The sequence below is a fragment of the Engraulis encrasicolus genome, chromosome 16, assembly GCF_034702125.1.
Source record: "Engraulis encrasicolus isolate BLACKSEA-1 chromosome 16, IST_EnEncr_1.0, whole genome shotgun sequence".
NCBI lineage: Eukaryota > Metazoa > Chordata > Actinopteri > Clupeiformes > Engraulidae > Engraulis > Engraulis encrasicolus.
The window spans coordinates 7439254-7461994 of record NC_085872.1 but is presented as its reverse complement, the minus strand read 5'-3'; the positions used below and the strand labels follow the sequence as shown (position 1 = coordinate 7461994).

The 22741-nt window shown below is 40.7% G+C and overlaps 3 protein-coding genes across 6 annotated transcripts; all 3 read right to left on the bottom strand.

The window, feature by feature from the left end:
- Positions 1–67: 67 nt before the first annotated feature.
- On the bottom strand, positions 68–3677 carry nedd8l (NEDD8 ubiquitin like modifier, like). The gene is made up of 4 exons (XM_063218525.1): positions 3514–3677; positions 3036–3083; positions 2835–2917; positions 68–394 (listed from the first exon to the last, which is right to left on the bottom strand). The coding sequence occupies exons 1-4, from the start codon at positions 3529–3531 to the stop codon at positions 274–276; spliced, it is 270 nt and encodes an 89-aa protein (XP_063074595.1). The 5' UTR covers positions 3532–3677; the 3' UTR covers positions 68–273.
- A 6608-nt stretch (positions 3678–10285) lies between these two features.
- homeza (homeobox and leucine zipper encoding a) lies at positions 10286–16740 on the bottom strand. 4 transcript variants are annotated; one of them, XM_063218518.1, is made up of 3 exons: positions 16052–16740; positions 14692–14793; positions 10286–14216 (listed from the first exon to the last, which is right to left on the bottom strand). In XM_063218518.1, the coding sequence occupies exon 3, from the start codon at positions 14180–14182 to the stop codon at positions 11852–11854; it is 2331 nt and encodes a 776-aa protein (XP_063074588.1). In that variant the 5' UTR covers positions 14183–14216; positions 14692–14793; positions 16052–16740; the 3' UTR covers positions 10286–11851. The 4 variants fall into 4 exon arrangements, with proteins under 4 accessions (XP_063074588.1, XP_063074592.1, XP_063074590.1 ...); XM_063218522.1 differs by having other exon boundaries at positions 14692–14789; XM_063218520.1 differs by having other exon boundaries at positions 16341–16740.
- A 1104-nt stretch (positions 16741–17844) lies between these two features.
- Positions 17845–22741, bottom strand: dhrs1 (dehydrogenase/reductase (SDR family) member 1). The gene is made up of 9 exons (XM_063218517.1): positions 22609–22741; positions 21976–22119; positions 21635–21778; positions 20200–20279; positions 19936–20068; positions 19473–19619; positions 19281–19350; positions 19034–19114; positions 17845–18862 (listed from the first exon to the last, which is right to left on the bottom strand). The coding sequence occupies exons 2-9, from the start codon at positions 22117–22119 to the stop codon at positions 18726–18728; spliced, it is 936 nt and encodes a 311-aa protein (XP_063074587.1). The 5' UTR covers positions 22609–22741; the 3' UTR covers positions 17845–18725.

The window sequence follows — 22741 nt, the reverse complement described above, 5'->3', positions numbered from 1 at the left end:
TACACACACACACACACACACACACACACACACACACACACACACACACACACACACACACACACACACACACACACACACACACACACACAAGTGGCTACTGTGACATAATCTCAGGCAGAGGTTTCAGTATTGCGAGACATTGGTCAATTTGATCGGCTGATCATGGCTCTTGACCAGAATGTGATCGATATGCCTGCCTCTGTGACCAGGCCAGGTTCTGGTAGTTGTAGTGAAGTTTTGAAATTGGCACACTCCCCCAACAGGCAGATACTACAGAGCTGACCAAAGGGGACCATGACTGTGGGATGTACACCCTCCTCTGAGGGCCAACACTAAATGCAACACAGACCCTCCCTGGATCTTGTAATCTGCAGCTGTTTTTTCATCATTCCTGTGAAACATGACAGAAAAAATGTCAAATTATCGTACAAATTAACTTGGTAAATAAACTACAAAGCGGATTCCAAAAAAGTTGGGACACTTTGTATTTTGTGAATAAAATCTAAATACTGGCATTTTCAAAACATCTAATATGTTAATAAGGTATCGCATTATGTACAGACAACATATCAGTTGTTAAAGTCGAGCAGAATTATTGTTTTGAGGTAATTATGTGATCATTTAAAATTTGACCCATGCAACAAATCTCAAAAAAGTTGGGACAGGGCCAAAACATGTTGTAATAGTTGGATAATTCTAAAAATTACACAAGGAAGAATATTTTAAAAGGAACTATATTGACTGCCAACATGAATGCACAAATAAAATACCATCACATAGAGGCTGTGGCACTTAGCAGCGAATATTTTGAGGGACTAATTACTTATCTATTACACAGAAAGATTGAATTATCAAAATTGCAGGCATATAAGGCCTATTTTCGTAATATAGAGTTCTGTGTAAGCATTGCACGAGTTATGAGATCATGACATACTACAGGTAAATAAGCAAACTATGACACTCCAACAATGACAGCTCTCGAAAAAAAATGACCATAAACACAACACTTGATTAATGCACATGATGCAGACATTAATCAATGTTGTGTGCGGAAAAGCTCATTCTATGGACCTTGAAGACATGTGAAACTGTCCTCTGATTACAGAATGGAAAATATTTAATCCTTTTTGAAAATTATGGAGTCATGCACCCTCCAGGTTATATAGAAAATGAATACTTCAACTTGATTTAGTGGTCAGTCTGAAAGACAGCAAATATGATGGTAAGGGGGTGCAGAGGTGACTTGGTTAGAGTCTTCTTACTCATGTAGAGCATTAAAATGAATGTTGAATGATACATACAGACTTTAAACAGCAAACATAGCTACCAAGGCATAATATTTTGGAGCATCGCCTTTAGATATTGCCCCATAATGGTGGCAAATTTCAATCTCAACTATGTTCCAACAGTGTGGTTCCATCATAAGAGTAAACGGGTCACACAATTGTTTTCTTGCAGTCAGGATATGCCACATATTAAGCATAACAAAAAGGTAAACAAGTTGAAGAACACACCTATCAGTTGAGCTGCTGAAATCACGTCTCGCATATCAAAATATCTAATTTTTGAATACAATTATGCCATCAGTCAAAGTATTTGACTGTTCAGTCTCATCCCTTGAGTTGTCTTTAGTCGTACCCAATATAAAAAGCATTTTACTGGCCCTGTCCCAACTTTTTTGGGATTTGTTGCAAGGGTGAAATTTTAAACGATCACATAATTACCTCAAAACAATAATTCTGCTCGACTTTAACAACTAATATGCTGTCTGTACATAATGCTCTACCTTATTAACATATTAGATGTTTTGAAAATGCCAGCACATTGATTTTATTCACAAAATACAAAGTGTCCCAACTTTTTTGGAATCCGCTTTGTAAGTTTAAAAAAAAAAACACACACACGCAAATACCAATATTTTACTAGAAAAGCAAAGCAAATTCATAGCACATATATATTTGGTTCCTTAGTAAGGCCCGACCGATATATCGGCCCCACCGATATATCGGGCCGATATTTAGCATTTTTGGGATATCGGTATCGGCCATACTTTCAATAAATTTCCACCGATAAGTTTGCATAACTTTCACAACCAATTTTCCAGCCGTTTCGTTCTGAATGCATCTTCTATTCTGCTCTCCCCACTTTGAGTACATGAGAGTTCATTATTATAACTAAATATACGTGTGTATATATAATAATAATAATTTATATTTCCTAACATTTTATTATGAACAATATTTCTATATATCGGTTGCACATATCGGTTATCGGCCTCCCATTTCCATAAATATTGTTATCGGTATCGGCCCTGAAAAAAACATATAGGTCGGGCCCTATTCCTTAGACCAGCCTATTTGTTTGAATAGCTCATTGCAATACTCAGGCTGTTAAATCTGCTTCCGAAAACTAAAAACATAAAAATACAGCAAATGAAATACAATCAGAAATAATTAGTATCAAAGAAAAGGTTGAAATGTCAAAGAAAAAAAGAACTTGGAACACAGAAGACACACCTGAGAACAGCTTGAGTTGGGATTTAAAAATATATCAAGGAGCATTTATGACATCGTCTGGAAGCTGCTTCCAAATCTTTACAGACTGTGTTTTTCTCCATTGATCTTGGGTAGCTGGGGCCAACTCCATGTAATGTTTTAAAACACCAGAAATCTCACTGGGAGCCTGAGCCAATGCAGGGACATTAAAAGTGAAGTAATGTGACCTATATCCTTTTAGCCTTGTAAGAACCCTACTGTGTTTTATATTTTTGTTTAGTAAAAGCTCTTTGGTTATTTTGGGGCATCATCATGGCTCCCTTGCCTCTTACTTACATTTGTTTTCCACTGTAGATTAGTCTCTGTTGCTGAGGAGGAATCCCCTCTTTCTCCTCCACCCTCTCTTTGATCCTCTCAACCTAAACAACAGACAGGGGGCTAGCAATTTAATAGTGGGGAAAATCAAACCCAGTCTTTTCTATTTAGACAGTCCCTGATGGTCTAGTGCAGTAGTGTAAATTATAACATTGTGCGTACCTTATCGGTGGGTTCTATGTCAATTTCTATTTCCTTACCAGTGAGAGTCTGTGGGAAAAAATGGGAAAACCCAATTAACCTTGGTTTACATGTACAGCCATTGCCAGTTTCACATGCGACACATCGGTTTGCCTATGAATATTCAACAAACACCAAGCAAACAAACCAACGTGCTTGCTGCACTAGGCTGTCAACTGATGTTGCAACCTGTTCAGCACAATTGAGAGCGCAAACATTCACACAACAATACAAGCAGATGATAGTTATGTCGACAGAATACAAGAGAAATACAGCTACTACAGTGAGAATAGTCAGCGAGTACTATCCTGTAATACAATTCAAATAGTTTCCAGTAATTTACAGATGGCACTGGCTGAGTCGACCAGACAAAACTTAGCTACTACTAGTGTCCAAATGAATACTGTCAAAGTGAGCTCCTGAATGATGCTCATTTGACTACCACCAAGAAGTATCTTACCTTTACTTTGATCAACATGATTAAATGTAGTTTATTACATACAAATCTAAATAATGATATTGTAATACAACGCTGCGATAAAATTATATTTTATATCGAATCCGACGCTTCTTTCGGTGTAATGCTTCCTGCGTTACTCGCTAATTCTACCGTCTTAACCACCTTCTGGAAAAATAAGGTTCCGGGACAGTCCTCTCCTGCATCGCCGAGATAATCCAGAGCTGCCAATGGAAGTTCATGTGGGCTATAATATACAATCTTTGAAAGCTTTTGATAATGCGTCCTCCTCCTCCTCCCCTTGGAGAGAAAAAAATGTGGATATATATAACTTATTATTATAATAGGCCTCAAGATGATGATGATGACAATTATTATTATTAGGCTATTATTGGAGGTGGACAAAGTACAGAAAAATATAGGCTAGTCAAGTAAAAGGCCCTATGCTCTGCTAAAATCCAGGGGTGGAAGGAACTACATTTACTCAAGTAAGGCTATTGTAGGCCTACTTGAGCTTTTAGTAATTTTTAAGTAGTTTTTTAATCAATACTTTTACTTGTACTTGGATGCATTTTGACCCAAGTAAACTCTGTTACACTGGAACCCAGCCCGAGATAGAAAAAAATAGACCCAAGTCAAAATGGCATGCATAATAATAAGCCTACAACAATCCGGAAATGAAAGATTATGCAGGATATATTGTACACAGCATTTCCACTATTTTACTTATCTCGCCTATCTTGGATCAATGAATTGGATGATGGCTGTTTGCCAAGAGAAGTTATGGTGGACAATATTCAAGAAAAAGAAACATGAATTCTTGAGAGGAAAGCTACTTATGTAACTACTACTTTTACTCAAATTACATTTTAAGTGAAGTAAGCCGTACTTTTGACTTTCACTTGAGAAGATTTTAGGTAGGCCTACTTTTACTTGATTAGGATTTAGGCAACATAAAGATATTATTACTTGAGTAGCCTACCGTACCTAATTTCTTTGAACTTTTTCCGCCTCTGCTTAAATCTTAAAATTAGTTTTGATGTGCAAAGCTTATTGTCAAAGTAATTCAAATTTATAGGAGATTAGTTTTGTTGGCTCCAATCTATTTTGTTTCATTTCTAAATAAATGTAGACTATGGTGGATAGAACAATGATATGATTTCAAAGGGTATTATTTACTTAACCATGAGATTGTAGACCTATGCCTCATTGTGAACCCAGGTGAAAAAGTGGTTCAATTTAGTACAATAAAAGTATGACTGAATTGTACTTAGCATGTTAAAAGTGCACTTGTGCTTTTTGAATGAATGAATGAATGAAACGTTATTGTCATTGTACAGGTACAACGAAATTGGTAAAGTGCAGATGCTCACGGTGCTGAAAAATCAACAAAGAACCTATATATATACTGTATAAAAAATAAATAAGATTTTAAAAAGTCAGCTGTGCAAAATTAAGTGTGTAGATTGCTTTTGGATAAAAACTGTCTTTTAGCCTGTTTGTTTTTGTACCCAGAGCCCTGTAACGCCTGCCTGATGGCAGCAGCTCAAACAGTTTATGTCCAGTATGGTAGGGGTCTCTGATGATTTGCTTGGCTTTCTTTAGACAGCGACAGGAGAACAACTCCTCTAAAGAGGGCAGGGGACAGCTGGTGATCTTCTGAGCTGTGCTGACCACTCTCTGAAGAGCTCTTCTGTCCGCTGCTGTGCAGCTGGAATACCACACACATAAACAGTATGTGTGCTAAGAAAAAGTATGTTTACAATATGCTTATTTAAAGTGTACTTAAAATTAGATGTAATTAAGTTGCTCTCAAAGAAAGTACACTTAGCGAACCATACTTCAAGTGGACTTCGAAGATGTTTGGCTAAAGTGTATTTAGAGGAATATACTAATAGTGTTCTAATAGTGAACTTACTAAAAGTGTATTTTTTAATAACATATTGCAATTGTACTTTTTTAAAGTGCAATATGATTACACTTCACCCAAATGTCTTCGAAGTGTGATTTTCTATAGTGTGCTTTAAAGTAAATCGCTTTAACATATTGCTAGTACACTTTTTCTAAGTGCACCATGATTGTACTTCACCCAAATATCTTCAAAGTGTGCTTACACAAAGTGCATTTACCCATCATGCACCATCATACATGTCACATTATGCAATTCACTTCTTGGAGCTAAATTTCTCAAACAGAAAGCCATTTATCCTGAAGGAATATTTTTGGTTTGCATGAAAATATTACTAATTGTTATATTCTGTGTTTATTGTAGGAATTTTAAAATTTTAAAGTGGTACACAAAATGACCATGTTCCCACCGTCATTATGATGGTCATGTATATCTTCTGGTATATATAGGCTCACACTTCCCAGGATATCATGGTGGGAGGTAAGTTGGAACTAGTTGATCAAACAAAGGATAAAAGATTACCATTAGTGATCAATTCAAGTGATCAACTGCAGGAAGGTGGAGCAAGATGAACAAGTGAAATGTGTATCTGAAATCTCTGTAACAATGCAATGACTGTAAATGTCAGTTGTGCTAGGCATGCATACAGTATCACTACTGTGGCTGTGTGTAATGTACAAGCTCTGAGGACCAGCATGGATTGTAGTATTACATTTATATTATTTCATGTACTTGGGAGTGTACTGTAAATATACTTCAAGCATACCTGTTATATATTTACAATACTTAATATGATAGGCCTATACTTTTTACAGACTTAAAATGTCCCAATGTAGTCCAAAGAAGCATGAAGTTAATATACTTTTATTGAACTTCTAGAAACAATAAAATGTTATAGAAGTGTACTCAAGCACACTATTAATGCCATACGAATGCATGAAAAGCGTGTTTGGAGCATACTTTCAAAAGTATGCTTGTAGTGCAATTAAAGTTGTCCAAAAGCGGTGCCAATTTAGCATCCTCAGTGTGCTGCAAGTGTGCTGAAGTACTGCTTTAGTAGTGCTTCAGCGCACTAATAGTGCAATGAAGCGCACTTTAAATCGCCGAAAATAGTACACTTTGTACTAAGTACGGTAAAAAAAGTACACTTTAAGTATATGGGTTTTTCACCTGGGAAGCTACTGTAGTAGAAGAAATAAATGATAGAAGTCCGCAACACTGTTAATGCTCCCAGTGATTTATTTGCACAACGTTTCGGACCTTCGTTGCACTTGAAAAAGGACGAAGGTCCGAAACGTCGTGCAAATAAATCACTGGGAGCATTACAGTTTTTCTCAATTGCTTACACACAATTTCTGGTACTTCACACACAATTCTCTGAACATCTCACCCATTTCCCAACTCCCCTAACCAATGTCACTCAACACTAAACACAATTCCTTCTTTACACTCACATTTCAGTTTTAAAACACACTCTTTTCAAACCACTACACACAATTCTCTGGATTACACACAATTTTCATGAAGAAAAACCCTGGTTGTCGCATTGAACACACTGTCATTCAAAATACTAAAATCAGCTGCCATACTAAGTTCACTTCCTCATCACATGGGCAAACTCTCTTCATACCGGTTTACCAGAGATTCTTTAAGTATAGAGATATGCCAACATAATAGGTTTCTATGGGCACCTAACATGACCAGGTTCCGGTCTGCCTAAAGGGGTGTGTCATAATACTCCTAGCATTGAATAGAACAGTCCTCAGGTCTGCCTAGGTCTGCCTAAAGGGAAATTTCCCCCCCAATAATAGAACCCAGAAACAATGGGCCAATGGAACCTCTCTCTCTACTCTCTCTGGGTTTACAATCTGAAATCATCACACCATAAGGACACATATTGCATGTCATATTGATGAAAAATGAGTGGATGCAAGGAGAAAACACATTTGTTTAGTTTTGAACTCAAAAATATGTTGTACAAGACATCAATTGCATGTGGTTACCCAATATTTTACAATAAATGAGTGCATTTTTTTTAAATGTCAGAAAAATATGTAAAATATATACACATCTGTGTACTCCGAGTCTAAAAAGAATATTTCAGTATTTTACTACAGAAAAATACCCTCTTTAGTAAGTAGAACACTGAAGAAAATAAGTTTCTACTGTGTTTCAAGTTGAGTATAGAGTTTTACCTTGTGCATATTAGTGTTCAATGGTTCACATAAGAGTGTATTAAAATGACTGCTTGTGTGTGTCATTTGAGAACAAAATGACCTTTTTAGAAGAGAGTACATTGTTTTGAGATAAGACGCGCATTTTTCAGAGGTAGTGAGGAGTTTTGCCCGTTGGGTGTGAGGTTTGGAGATTTGTGTGTATAGTTTTGAGAATTCGAGAACTGATTCCGAAAAATGTGTGTAAGCAATCGAGAAAAACTGTAACAGTGTTGCAGACTTCTATCATTTATTTCAGTTAATCTATTTTGTCCAGCACCTGTACCACTGATGTGGGCGCATTCTCCACCTTCCGAAGCTACTGTAGTACCAATGCCATTTATTTTTTCTCACATGAAAAAATCTGCCCCCTGACCCCGGCACCGGCATCACTGCTATAACCCAACAGGTGGCTGCCATTGTGCAACGTACAGTAAGGCAAGGCAAGGCAAGGCAAGTTTATTTATATAGCGCATTTCATACACAGGTGCAACTCAATGTGCTTCACAAAGTTAACAAATGTAAATGAAAGGAAAACAGGGAAATGAATTAGAGTCAAAAAAACATTTAAAACATTAAGATAAAACATAAGGTAAAAATAATAATAAAATAAAACATAAATAAACATAAAACCTTGAAAAACAATTCTTATTTTACTAATTTACTTCTCTTATTTTACCGTCTTTTCATTCAATAATTTAAGAAAGCATCTGAGAACAGCTTTGAGAACAGTATGCCCCTAAGCACCAGTACACCTCCAGTCAGTGATAGGCCTATTACTTTAACATTATTTCAATAACACTGTTGCAGTAACCAATTCATAAGAAATATTTTCGGGACAATTCAGGGGGGTTCACAATTATTTTTGGGACGGTTCTGGGACAGTTGTGAAAAAGGTTAATTTTAATCCCTGTTTAGAGTGAAGAAGAATGTGAGAGAGAAAAAAGTGAAAAACGTGAAAACAGTGAGATGTCAGATAGGATTTGCTGTTCTTCACCCTAAAATGTATTAGAATGCAGAAAATTGCATCTAAAAACACAACAATTTCTGGGGAGGAAGACACCCACTCAATCTAGCAAGTGACCCAAAATGGTTCCTAAAGTGGCTGTGGCGATGATTATTATTATTATGATGATGATGATTATTATTATTATGCTTGAAGTTGTAGTACCTGTAGTTTTCCAACATTTTTTTGGAAAAATGTTTGCGCTCTCAATCCCCCCCAACAGAAAAATATAGGGTAGTCAAGTAAAAGTAGGCCCTATACTCTGCTAAAATCCAGGGGTGGAAGGAACTATTTATTTACCTAATTAACTATTTAACTATTTAAAGGGACACTGTGTGGGATTTTTAGCTATTTATTTCCAGAATCCATGCTGCCCATTCACTAATGTTACCTTTTTCATGAATACTGACCACCACCATCAAATTCTAAGTATTTATTATGACTGGAAAAATTGCACTTTTCATACATGAAAAGGGGGATCTTCTCCATGGTCCGCCATTTTGAATTTCCAAACATAGCCATTTTTAGCTGCAAAAATGACCGTACTTGAGCCATACTAAAAAATATCTAAAACTAAAACTATCATGAAAAGGTCAAATTTGGCAATAGGCCACACAGTTTCAATGAGCAGCATAGTTGCAGTACCTTTTTTGACCATTTCCTGCACAGTGTCCCTTTAAGCCCAATAAAAGTTATGATGACCTCTTCTCTTGAGACACTATCCTCCCTCTACGTAGATGCTGATAGGCCATATATATATACAAATATACAAATATATTTTTCCCATTCAGACTTGGACATGACCAAAAAAATTAACTTTGCCGTTACATTTATTTCATGAAAAAGTGAGGAATAATATATCGAGACAGCTTTTTGTTAAATACAATAAGTCAGCTTGTTGTATAACTGTTTCCTTCACATTATAGTGGGATTCTGTCAAAGTGAATGACAGCATTTAAGATGCAACCGTATCTCGTGCCATTCGTGAAATCCTTACGGGAAAAAAAACCCCAGAACAAATCACAACTCAAACACAGCATGTGTGCATTCTATTCTCATGGAGTAAATTAAACCAATACAATTGGATTGCAGTAGCAAAATGTCGTCTGCATCTGCATTCCCTCAGTGCACTGGGAAGGGAACCACTGTCTTCAGGAATCTTAAGAGGCGCTTCCACAGTGGCAAACTGTGGTTTGGGTTCTATGGGTTCATCCAAAAACTTATTTGTCACCTATAGGTTCCTCTGAGGACATTTAGGGCAGGGATGGGGAACCGTTTTCATTCGAGGGGCCACTCCTCCAGGAGCTGTACTATGAACACAAACCAGGACTTCCCCCTGCACTTAGGCTGATATTGAAGAAGACCCACCTTCACTAGGTCCCCTGAATATTATTGCGATTGTAATTTCTACGATTGTTTAAAAAACCCTGTCACATTTAATGCATAACATTAAAATTTTATCAGGGGCCAGATGAAATCCCCACCCCTGTTTTAGAGGTTTCTCTACCGTGGCGGATTGAAGATTCATCTGGGAACTTTTACTTTTTGCAGAGTGTGAGGGCACAACCTAGGCTAGTGTGCAAAGCAGATTGCCTTTGCCTTCCCCCAAATCGTATTCTGACTCTTAATACAGCAGACATGGACACATTTTCTGTAAGGGCAACTTTATTGCCTTAGTTTTAGCAGACACTCATCAGGGCAGTTACAAGATTTCCAGTTACAAAAGGACTTATATTTACACATGCATTCACATAACCTGCCTCACTCCAACTCTCAAACACACCATTACACAGTCTAAGAAAACTATGTCTCAATATCTCAAAAACGGTCTCAAGACTGAAAACATTGACATATGGAAATGACTGAATTATAAATTATAAAAGATTATTCTTCGGTCTCAACACAATAAATAAAAAAAATCAGACAATGTTCAATGGAATGGTGGTAACCCTACATCTTTTTTCTCAAAAACCCCCCAAAAAAACAGCAGTTAAAATAACAGAAGATATCTCTGAAATTTCAAAGCACAGAGTAACAAGTTATGGTCTTGCCGATTATGTCGAGGTTGTAAAACTGTTTTGAAGGTTCTTTGAATTTACACTTAGAAATGTGTTACAGGTACACAATCATGATATCACCAGATTCATGGAATCAATGGTCCAAACTTATGTAAGGCACCCTTATTTTTTCTTTCATTTTGCAACTTAATTTTGTTCAAGCTTTTTCATGGCAGAGTGCTTTGCACCTTTGCATGGATGAAAACGAGAACCAAAACAAATGCAACATAATTATTTTGACATATCTTGAACAGTCAACAGACCTAGCACACATGTCAAGTGCGAAATGTCATGGGAGTGATGGAACTTAATTCATGTTGTTCATTTATCCTGAGGTCAGGAGTCTAAAGGGAATATAAAAGGGACTCTAATCTAGCCATCCCACCATCTACAGAACTACATAGTACCTGTGAGGGATCAAGCAATGTATTTCACTTTCTACATTGTGCCACTATTATGTTTAAAGTAAACTGTAACAATTATTTGGGTCTAGCTCTAAGTAGAGTAATACTTACAACCAAAAATAAAGTTTAAAAAAGGTAAGAGAATACAGTGCATGGTTCACTCCATCACTAACAGCATGTTGACTTGATATCAAGTCGGAAGACCTTGAGAACCACAGCAGCTTGTTCTAAGCAGCATTGTAAATGGAAAACAAAAACCTCAAATGTCTTTTTTCAAGCACCAGGCTAGCACTGGTGAGGGAGCAACAAAGGGGACTTCCAAAACAGAAGGGACATTAACGGTGCACTGTGTAGGATGGTGGCCAGAGTAGGTACTGCAACTATGCTGCCCATTGAAACTGTGCTGTCTACTGCCAAATTTGATAATTTCATGAACATTTACTCAATAATGAACTAATATTTACTACTCTGGCCAAAGTACAGTAAGGTGTGAGGCTGAAAATGTCTATTTCTGGAAATTCAAAATGACAGACAATAGTGAGGATCCCCCTTTTCATGTATGAAAAGAGGAATTTTCCGCTTCCCGTCATGCCCCACTCCCCTTACTCGTTATCAATCGAGCATAACCCACCACCTCTCGTGGCTGATTGCTTAAAAAGATAACATTTATAAATGGGCAGCATGAATTCAGGAAATAAACTGCTTAAAATATTACACAATGCACCTTCAATGCCTCCACTTCTCAGCTATTTTCACTGGCTTTCTCCAGAGGGTTGCGACACCTTCTCTTTGGATGCAAACCAGTCACGCACTTGCTGGTAACTCATCCTCGACTTTCGACAGAGAATGTCAAGGTCTTTCTCCCGCAGCGCTCCTGTCACCTCGTAGTACGACTCCAGTGGTGTGACTTCAGTAGAATCTCCGGACGACACCGTCGGCACTTTACCGCCGGCGTCAGACCCTGATTGCTTCCGTTTGCGGCTGCGTGAGCTTCCACCTGTGCCGCCGCCACTGCCACCGCTCTGGTGCTGCGTGATGTCGGCGACTATCTGTTCACGGAGGGATCGCACCCAGCGCAGCTGCCCGTTCTTCACCGCATAGCGCGTGTCACCAAACCACTGGATGACGTCAGGCCGGGGCAGGCCGGTGAGCTCGGTGAGTTTGGTGTATTCCTCGCTGGTGGGCCATTGGCTGGTCAGGAAGTGCGACTTCAGCAGGTCCAGCTGCTCCTTTGTCTTGCGAGGGCGGCCCGCCGCCGTCAGGGAGGAGGTGGTAGAGGTAGAGGGGGCCTCTTGGCCGGGGCCGGGGTCGCTGTGGCGTTTCCTTTTGGCCACAGTCGGCGCCTTCATCGAGGCGGAGGCGCCTTTGTTCGGCAGCGCAGCAGCAGCGGGGGGAGGGGTGGCTGAGAGTGACCGAGACGAGGTGTTAGTCGGCAACGTCGTCGGCGCATTTGGCTGCGAGGGCTGCCTGATCAGCTGAAGGGGTTGCTCTTCCTCGTCGTCCTGTGCACCCTGCTTGGCTCTGGGCTGCGCTGGCTCGCCCTCCAGTAACCCTGTGGACATTTCCGACGTCACCTCGAAAGCCTGCAAACGCTCGGACAGGAAGTTCTTGAAGAAGCTTTTCTCCCTCAGGACCTGCATGTTCGGCTTACCGCGGGACACGGGCTTGCGGGCCACGAGCGGCAGGGGCTGGAGTTGCTCCTGCGGCGTCTTATTGTCCGTCTGCTTGGGCACGAGAGGCTCTGTTTCATTGGCCAGCTGCATGGGTTTCCCCGTCACCTCCGTCTTGAGCGCTGTCTTCAACACCTCATTCAACACCTCATTCAACACCGTTGGCGCCTTTGGCTGCCTGATGAGCTGAAGGGGTTTTTCGTCCTCATCGCCCCGTGTGTCCTGCTTGGCTGTGTGCTGCGCTGGCACACATCTGTGTTCCTCCCCCTCTGACTTCACTTCGACAGCTTGAGGCAGCCCTGTCTTGTTGGGTGTCTGTATGTGTGTGTGTGACTGTGTGTTGTTAGGTTTCTGCATGTGTGTGAGCAGCTCTGTGTTTTTGGGCATCTGTTTGGGTGTGAGCGGCTCTGTCTTGACCTCCAAGTCTACACGACCGCCGCCTCCTCCTCCTCCACCGTTGGCGCTCAAGCTTGGGCTGCTGAGGCCCCCCAGCAACCCCGTGCGCCCGTGCCGTAGCTGGTACCGGCTGTCGCTGAACCACTTGCGTATGTCGTTTCGGCTCAGGCCCGTCTCCCCCTGCAGCCGCTGCATCTCGGCCTCGCTGGGCCGGTTCTCCCGCAGGAAGCTCTCCCGCAGCAGGGCCAGCTGGGCTTTGGACTTCTTGTAGCGCCCCGTCCTCTGCTGCTGCTGCTGCAGTGCCAGTGGGGTCTCGGGGCCGACCAGGGACGAGGGGTTACATTTTGGCGTGCTGGGCGATTCTGACTTTATTAACGTTGGAAAGGAGCCGGCGGACGCAATGCCCGGCACGTTCGCTGGCTCTCTGTAGTAGTAAGAGTCCTCGGGGGGTGGCAGGGAGGAGCGGAACGTTGGCGTGCCGTTGGGGGGCCGTCTTACTTTGATCACCTCCTCCTCTTCAGCCGTGGTTTTCACCACGTTATTGTTCGTTTGCATGTACTTGCTCGTGCCCTTCTGCTCCCCGATCTTCAGTCGTACTTGTTCTATGTCCTCCGGGGTCCAGCTGATGCCGTACTTCATGCGCTGCACCATGAACCACACCTTGACCTTCTCCAACGGCTTAGAGCTGCTCACGGCCAGCGTGGTGAGTTCGTTCAGCGTGGGATACGGGAAGGCGTTGAACGCACGCACCAGCTCTGGGATGCGGTCGAGGTCCTGGGTTTGGTCAGAGTAGGTCCACACCACCTTCTGGTCCTCAAAGACCAGGGGGAGGCAAACCATCGGTACATGGTTAAAGGTGGCCCCACTATGGCCGCCATCGCTGTCACTGTCGCTGTCGCCCCCACTGTGCGCTGAGGACAGCCGGACGCGGACTTTGGGGTTGCAATGCGGAGCCAGCAGGAGTCGAGGCTTGCCATTGGTGCTGCTGTTTGACAGGGAGCCGCTGTGTGTTGCCATAGGCAAAGTGCCACCGCCTTGTCCTTTTCTCTCTCTATTTGTGGAAAGAAAGAAAGAAAGAAAGAAAGAAAGAAAGAAAGAAAGAAAGAAAGAAAGAAAGTAAGAAAGAAAAAAGAGAGAAAAAATACACGTCAGTACAACAGATTATTTGCCGTACATTGCCCCCCTCTACCTTACTGTGAGAGCGGCCAGATGCTTGGCTGGGTATAAAACCCTATTGTCACACTGCCACATCCTTTGATGAGGAAGTCTCACAGCCAACTTCTCACTCGAAATTTTACAGAGCTAACAGCTGTGCCCCCTCCCCCTCGGCTCCTGACCATCCCACCATGAAACCGCTTGTAACTCTCTCTCTCGCTCGCTCGCTCTCTCTCTGTGCCTACTCACCCCTCCCCCACTTTCACCAGACTATGGGGGACAGACTTTATTGGGTATGGGGTACACAGGGAGGGGTGGGGTATGGTCGGTCGGGTGTGGGGCCTCCTTTGGTTGGCCTCATCTTTACTCACCCTTTCCCAGGGTCTGTTTTGTCTCCTTTTCTCAGTCCAGCACTCCACCGCCCGCAGGCAGATCACCATACACTTTGAGGGGGATGTGTGGAGAAGTCCTATCTGAACGGAAAGGAAGAGAAAGGGTTTTTTTTCACTTACTGAAAAAAACAAACAAACACATGTCTGTGGCTTCAGGGAGAAATAACACGATAAACACTGAAAACACTAAGGAGTTCCCCCATTTAAAAAAGTAACTCATCAATGCTTTGTTGGCTCCTACTAAGCTGAGTATTTCTGGCTACTTTACTTGTTAAAAACAGACAAACAAGTGAGGTTGTTTTTTTAAAGAAATTGTCATAAATGACATTTGGACTTAAGAGTAAGTTAACACCAGGTTTTAATTGTCCTGTTGCACAAACCAGGAGAATATCTAAACACATACAGACTCACAGAGTGTACAATATCAACTGAACTCACCAATACATTCATCGCATTATAAATTCATACACCTGCTCCATTCACTCATAAATATTCAACGGATTGTGCTAACCAGCATGCACACAGAAAGCCAGATCTGTTCAGAATGAGGATTATCTAACCTGTGACTGTCTCAACTCTGATAAAATGGCATATCTGAGAAATAATTTTGCCAAACCCTTTCTTTAAAGTATGCAACATTTCACAAAATAGGCTATAGGCTACAATAACAACAACAACAACAACAAGAAGAAAACAACAACAGTGATAATAATAATAATAATAATAATAATAAACAAAGCTTGTGCAATCAGAGTTTCTTTACAAAAAAAAACTAAATTGGGAAGAACCATGTCTTTACATTGTATCCAACACATTTTGGATGTTTTCTCCACTTGATTTGGGTCTTAACACTACTTAGAACTAGATGTTGAAGTCAATGCATGTTTACATTGACACACCATTGATAGACATCACTGATCAGCATCGGATCATGACGGCCGAACGTATGTAAGGAGATGCTGAACCAGGTGTAGTTCTAGAACTAGTGTTGTCGAACTGAGATTGCATCCATAAGCGTAGATGAGTTACCCCGGAGCAAGCTAATTAATAGCACACTGCTAAGCTAAGATTAGGAAGTTTGACGCAGTTAACGGATGAGCTTGTATTAACAAATGTTGTCACTGAAGACAAACAAACATACAACTTCGTTTGGAAATCACGAAATTCAGAACGCGTCGAGTTTCGAACAATGAGGGGCCCCTCTTCAGTCGACAATGCCTCATCGATCTCACAAACTTGGGTCTTTTGTGGCGTAGTAACTAGTGCCTATGGTCAGAAAATCCACACGACCGCAATACCACAACCACCTCTCATTGCCAGATCTTTAAAATGAACTTACCCGTAAATATTTCAGCTTTATGTGTCTGTGTACTATCGAATGTAAAACGAGTTGTTGATAGTCCGAACGACAAGAACAATGCGGCTGCCGATGCCTGACCCTTGTCGCTTGCCCTCCTCCTCGAACCTTTCCCCGAATGACTGTCGTGTCCTCAACCACCCGCTTCGAATCCACAGCGAAGATTTTTCTTTTTTACAAAGTTAGTCTGATACTTTGCCGCCCTAGTTCCTGGAACATCTCTTTTACTTCCCCATCACTAAACCAGATTCTGTTGAATTATTATACCTACCGCCCAGGCAGTGATCGGGACTGTTGCTTTGAGCCTCTGTTCGAGCTGGATGTACTTGTTCTGGCAATCCCAAAAACTATGCCCCCCCAAATCGAGGCTAGGCGGCGAATCAGGAAACTCGCAGGCTAGGCCCCGTATTCCTTCCATTCGTGACGAAATTGGGGGTATGCCAGTCCAGAGCCATCTACGGCTCTGGCCAGTCCTTGCAGCAGGGCAAATTGCTGGATGGGTGGGGCTGCTTCAGACAATTTTATTCAATAGGCCTACCGTAGGCCTAGTTTTTTCTGGGATCCACACTGAGTTGAAACAAGTTCAGTGACTTAAAGTGTATGAAGAAGAACTAAGCACTCTTATGTAATTTCGGCGGTAGGCCGGCCTATATTACATGGTTTCAAAATTCTAATTAATATCATTGTAATTAGGTAGGGTGACTTCAGGTAATTTGAGCCATCAGCTAAAATGAGCCATTTAAGGTTTTGGGGTTCTAGCCCCTCTGGAAATGAGACCCAATGACTACAAAGTATGGGAATCTGTTGCCACAACAGTTCATTACATGTAACAGGGGATTTTATTGAGTTTTGATTGATATGGTGGGCGGGATACTTATTCCAATGAAGGCTGCACCAGAAAGTTGCATGGAATTTAGCATGGCACGCTAAAGTTAGCCAAATTATTATAAGTATTATAACTTACATATACCAGTAGATATGCACATAAAAACAAAGTATGTTTTCTGTGTGGATGGTATGCACTATATTAATGTTTGTTAGTGTGGCATATTATTACCCTTTTTGGAAAAAAGTATGTTTATGGTGTTTCAACTGTTAGCTCAGTGGGTTAAGGTAATTTGAGCCACCACGTTCAGCTAATTTGAGCCACCATTATAATCAATGGGAGTTTGCTGCTGTTTGCTGCTGTTTAGCGGTAGCTAGGTCATGTTTGTGTACTTTTGGAGGAAAAATTAAAGAAGATGACAAGTGAAAAGAAATGAATGCAGATGAAAAGAGAGGAGACAGAAAAAGTGAAAAAATAGGATGAACACTGTCCAGAGACATGTGGCTGTACAGAATTGTGATTTAGTATGAAAAGGAATTATGAATTATTGACTTTTTCCCTTTTTTATTTAACCGGCTCAAATTACCAGATAAGGTGGCTCAAATTAGCTGAAGCGGCTCCTTCCAAAAAAGTTGCCACATCCAGGGTTTCAAGACTTGTGGGGCCTAAATAATTATGTTTTATAATATAATTCCAACACAAAATGATGAAAGATAGTAGTTATTAATTATATATACACATTAAAAGTGCATAGATGGTATTTTGTTATTTTCCCAAGCGATTTACCAAAAAGTGGCTCAAATTACCTGAAGTCACCCTAGTAGGCCTAAGCCTACCTCTACTTTATACAACTCTGAAGAACACAAATGGCTATTGTCGAGAAGCGACCAAGTAAATGCAGTTTTCCACAAATGAAATAGGCTAAAACTTGATAAAGAGGTAGGATAAAATTTTGGTAAGAGAATAACACTTTTATTTTTACATAATAGGTGTACAGATGAAAATAGTTCACTTCATCATGAATAGTTGTTTTAATAGAAAAAAGTTAAATGTTTAATGAAAAATGTTACAATTAATGTTGAGTATGCTTCACCAATATACATAGTTATTTGAAGTACGTTACATAACAGTTTGAAGTTAAGAGTTTACATTTGTAATATAATGCATTATTTTAACCACACAAAAAAAAACATACTTCATTTCCCAAATTACATCCAAAAGAGGTGGTAACAACTGGACTTCTTTATGAAGCTTGGAGAGTTTCTGGGGTTTTTTTTCCCCCCTCCCCCTCTATTCAGTTATGGTCTGGTCCAGCTATTGGAGACAGGGCAAAAGAGGACAGGTCTTCAAGCTGCCAAAAGGAATCCAGTTGCTTTACAGCTTAATTCTTTTGGATGACATGTCATGAATGAATAAGAATCTGGCAGACATCTTCCCAATCATGAGCCTTCATCTGATGTGCATAGTGTTATGTAGGAGGGAGAAAGGGCGGGGTACATAAAAAATAGGAAGGGTACTACTTCATCATGACTACTGCAGTGAATGGCTCCACAGCCCCTCGTGTCCTCTAAGAAGTTTCCATAGAAGGAGTAGAAGTCCACACACCGTAGCTCCGCTTTCAAGGTTTATTCAGGTCATACAATGTTTCGACGTGATGATGCCTGATGAAGACCCTGTTGGGTCAAAACGTTGTAGGAGCTGAATAAACCTTCAAAGCGGAGCTACAGTGTGCAGACTTCTACTCTTTCTACTGTCAGAACCCCCTTTGTCCGGCACTTGGCATCAGCGAGGTGGGATGTGCGCTGCACACTCTTACTCTAATGAAGACTTCTAGAAGTGTCCACCAGAAAGCGTGAGCATAAATCGAGGCACACGCAGGAATGACGGAGTAATGGCTGAGAGCCAGGACAGGTAAGGCACCTGTGAGATCATGAACTTCAAGGATGTGTAGTCTGCCACACTGCGTCCTATAAAAAGCCAATTTACAGGTCAGGATGCATTCATTTTACAATAATTATTTTAAAATATTGATAAAATGAAAATAACATGCTCAGTTCAACACAAGTAAAAACGAACTGGGTGCTGCTAATTCCAAAAGAGATATGGTTCAAAAGAGAAGAAAGTATTTTTAATCGTACCATCAACATCCTGAAATCCATAACGTCTCGCCAGGTCACATGTCATCAGGACTTTCCCAGTGAGAGAAGTCAAGTGCTTATCTAGTGAACGAGGGGAAGCATTGAGAAAATTGGTACTAATTTATAAAGATATCAATTTTAGTTGATTTTAGTTGATGGAAGAAAACATTTGGAAATGCAGGTAGGTCTTTCCATTCTATTTGTTACTCAGATTGCTGCATTTTACTCAGTTTTCACTGTAACCTACCTTTGGCCAGCTCAACAATGCATCTCCCACTCAACTCTGTAGTCTCCCCATTTGCAAACACGTCTTTGAACTGCAAAAGGGAAAATGACACAAGATGATGCATTTTCAGACCTCCCCTGAACCCTTTCCAAACCTAAAAACAATAACAACACAGCATGAATATGCCTCTGTCCTATGCTCAGGCCGGATTACCTTCACATCAATTCCTGTGGCAGTTATGTCTTTTTGAACGACCAGCTTTGAGAGGAGTTCAGTCTGAACCGCGCCGGGCCACAGGCTTACAGACACCACCCCCCTCTTCTTAAGCTCCACAGCAGTGTCTGCCGCAAGTCGGTCGCACTGGTATGAAACAGAAGCACAGAAGAGAGATGCATCATAATTGTCGCCAAGTCAAGACGAAAAGACACCTGCAACAGCAGCCAGTCCCCCCCCAAACAAACAACAAAATACCTTACTCTTATGTAATTATGCGTATTAACAAGCACTGTAATAATGTGTACATGAGTAAACATAAATCAATAACAGGAACAGTGAGGGGGGAAATACACCGTCACTAACAGGTGCTTTGCCTCCTGTCTTGCAGATACAGTATACACAAGATGGCGAGGTTACCTTCTCTACAGTCTGAATCAAATGGCACACAGCACATACTCACAGCAGCCTTGCCAACTCCATAGGCCACATTGAAGAGGTAACGCAGTCCACCCATGGAAGAGATCATAACGATTAAACCCTGTCCCTGTTCCACCATCAGTCTGGCAGCGTGAACTGTGCAAAAGTAGTGGCCCCTGGTTGGATATGATGAAGACAAGTATTTAGGGCTTTACAGAAATATGAAGATTTGCCTTCGTTGGAAATGGTTGTTTTTGTAAAAAGACAAAAAGAGGGGTCATATTGTTGCTATGACAAAATGCAGTACCTCAGTCCAACATTGTTAATATCATCCCAAATTGACGGATCAGTCTCCCAGAACTTCTTTCCCATGTTGTCAAATATAGCCTGTAAGTAAATAAATATATATATATTTAAAAGTTAGCATTACCTTCACAATTATGCCATCTAGTCCATAGTCCACTGGATACAGGATGTGTAGCGAACACAGCAATATAAGCATTTTTTCAGTGTGAATTTGTTTATTTTACTTTTAATATCTATTTTATATTCTGTAGATTTTTTGGATTATTGTGTGCACACTTTGGGGAAAATTGTTAAATTAATAACATCATCTAACCATGTTGGCAATTACGTCATCACTTGGTCACGTGATGCTTTTGATTGAGTATGAAACGAAACTCACATTTCTCTGTCAGTGTGCAATAGGAAAGACAAAGGTCTGAAGAAATTTACTTCTAGAAACTCCTAACATTGTGGACAATTGAGTCCAATCTTGTGTTTGTATGTGTGTTTTTTTGTGAGTTTCTCAGTTTCTCTAGTGTTTCTCAACTGGTTCTGGAACTGTCGGAAGACAGCTGAGGGGGGTTTAAAAAAATGAGTGTTTTTTTCTTCAGAATGCATCTTCAGTAGAGCAGATTTAATTCATTTGAACACAAAAATAACAGAATAGTAGTGCTATAATGATTAGTTTTGACTGCTCCATCCACCTACTACTATTGACGATTTCCATAAACAAATTCCTTATCAACACCCACTGACAAGAGGTGCATAGCTGTGACCTAACTGCAAGCCATGCAACTGTACTGTATGTGTATAACAGAACCTAAAGAGGGTAGCTAGAAAGGTGTTTCATGTTTCAACAGCATACAAAATCACAGAAACATCAGGCCTACACATGCTTCCATGCTTAATTGTGATTTATTTCTGTTTGACTGGCCGAACTGAATACAAAGTAGAACATTGTTAGCACCTGACGTAAAAATAAATAAATACAGAATCTACGTATATATTGTGCTGTTCATTTTTATATTATTGTCTACATACAACATTCAGAATAACAAATCAAATTCAAAGTGAAATCAACTGCAATGTTTTCATGACACCAATTACAGGCCTTGATCTTCACATTCCTCCATCGTAGTGGTGCCAAGATGTGACATTTTGTGAGACATTGTGACCAAACTCCTCATTAATGAATGAAAAAGTAAATACAGGCTGTAGCTCAAAAGAAGGAGAAGAGGGAAGCTGTATCCCTAAACCATGCCAGTGTAACCAAGGGCATCCTGAGCAGTCCACCACTTAGGGCTCAAACTCAAACTTCCAAATCACAGCCCCACCCCCCAGAATGACCGATTGAGGGCAAATAATACAACAAGCATTATTAATCATTTATATTTTAAAATAAATAAATATTAAGTACTGGGGGAATAGTACCCTGGCACTGCCCACTTGTCTCTTACCTGTACTCCAGCATAGGCATTGTTTACCAAGATGTCAAGCCGGCCATTTTGTTCTTTCTTTATCCTTTCGAAGAGTGCTGCGATTTCATCTTCTTTGGATGAATCACACACCACTGGTATGCAATCACCCCCCCTTTCCTTGACCTGTGAAAAAAGTCTTCCAGTCATTATCTTCCAGTCATATCCACTTTTGAGCTAGGATTGTAATGCTGGCAGCACTTTAGGTCAAGAGTGGCCCATCTTATTGTGTTAATCTGACAAATAGGGCCCTATACTGTATGGCCTGTGCTTTCTGTAGGCTACTATGCCACATGCCAAAAGGGCCCATCATTCCTCCTCACCTCTCCTGCTGTGTGCTTCAGAGTGCTCTCTTGACGACCTGTGATGTACACTGTGGCTCCCGCCTCGGACAATTGCAAAGCAATTCCTCTCCCAATACCTCTGGAGGCACCGGTTACCAGACAAATCCATCCAGAGAGCGCCATCTATCAGCATTAAATTATTATTAATTAGTATCACAAAGAAAGAAAGACAACCAGTCAGACAGACAGAAAGACAGTGCGTTTGAGAAACAGCGCCTACCAAAGGATGTAGGAATACTAGTCAAAGTTATTACACCGTTATGCAAGTTCAGTTGCATCACCTTGACCAGTGTGGTGGACAATTAGAAAAAAATCAGAACCATCTGAACTGCGCAACGCTATCTCAAAGTCAACCTGTGGGATTAAGATAAACTGGAATCTGGCATCGGTTTACCAGCAAAGTGACACTGAATACCATAGCTGACAGTAAGAACGCTTTCAAGAAAATTTTACAAAAGTGATTAAAGGAACGACTTTCTGCACGACGTGAAATTCTGTGCGCAAAATAGCTACTCGCAAAGCGATGGTTGAAGCTATACGAATTATGGCCGTCACAAGCAGCTTCACTCAAATAGTAAAGTAGGCGATTAAGTACTAGAAAGGATCCAATACCTTGGTCGACAAGGTTCACTGACAGTGCGTGCTTCAGCAAAATATTCTCCTTTCACTGAGATCAGTCATTGCTTCCTCCAAGATGACGGTAACTGTGTCCAAGTTCACAACCGAGATAACAGAAAGAGGAGCC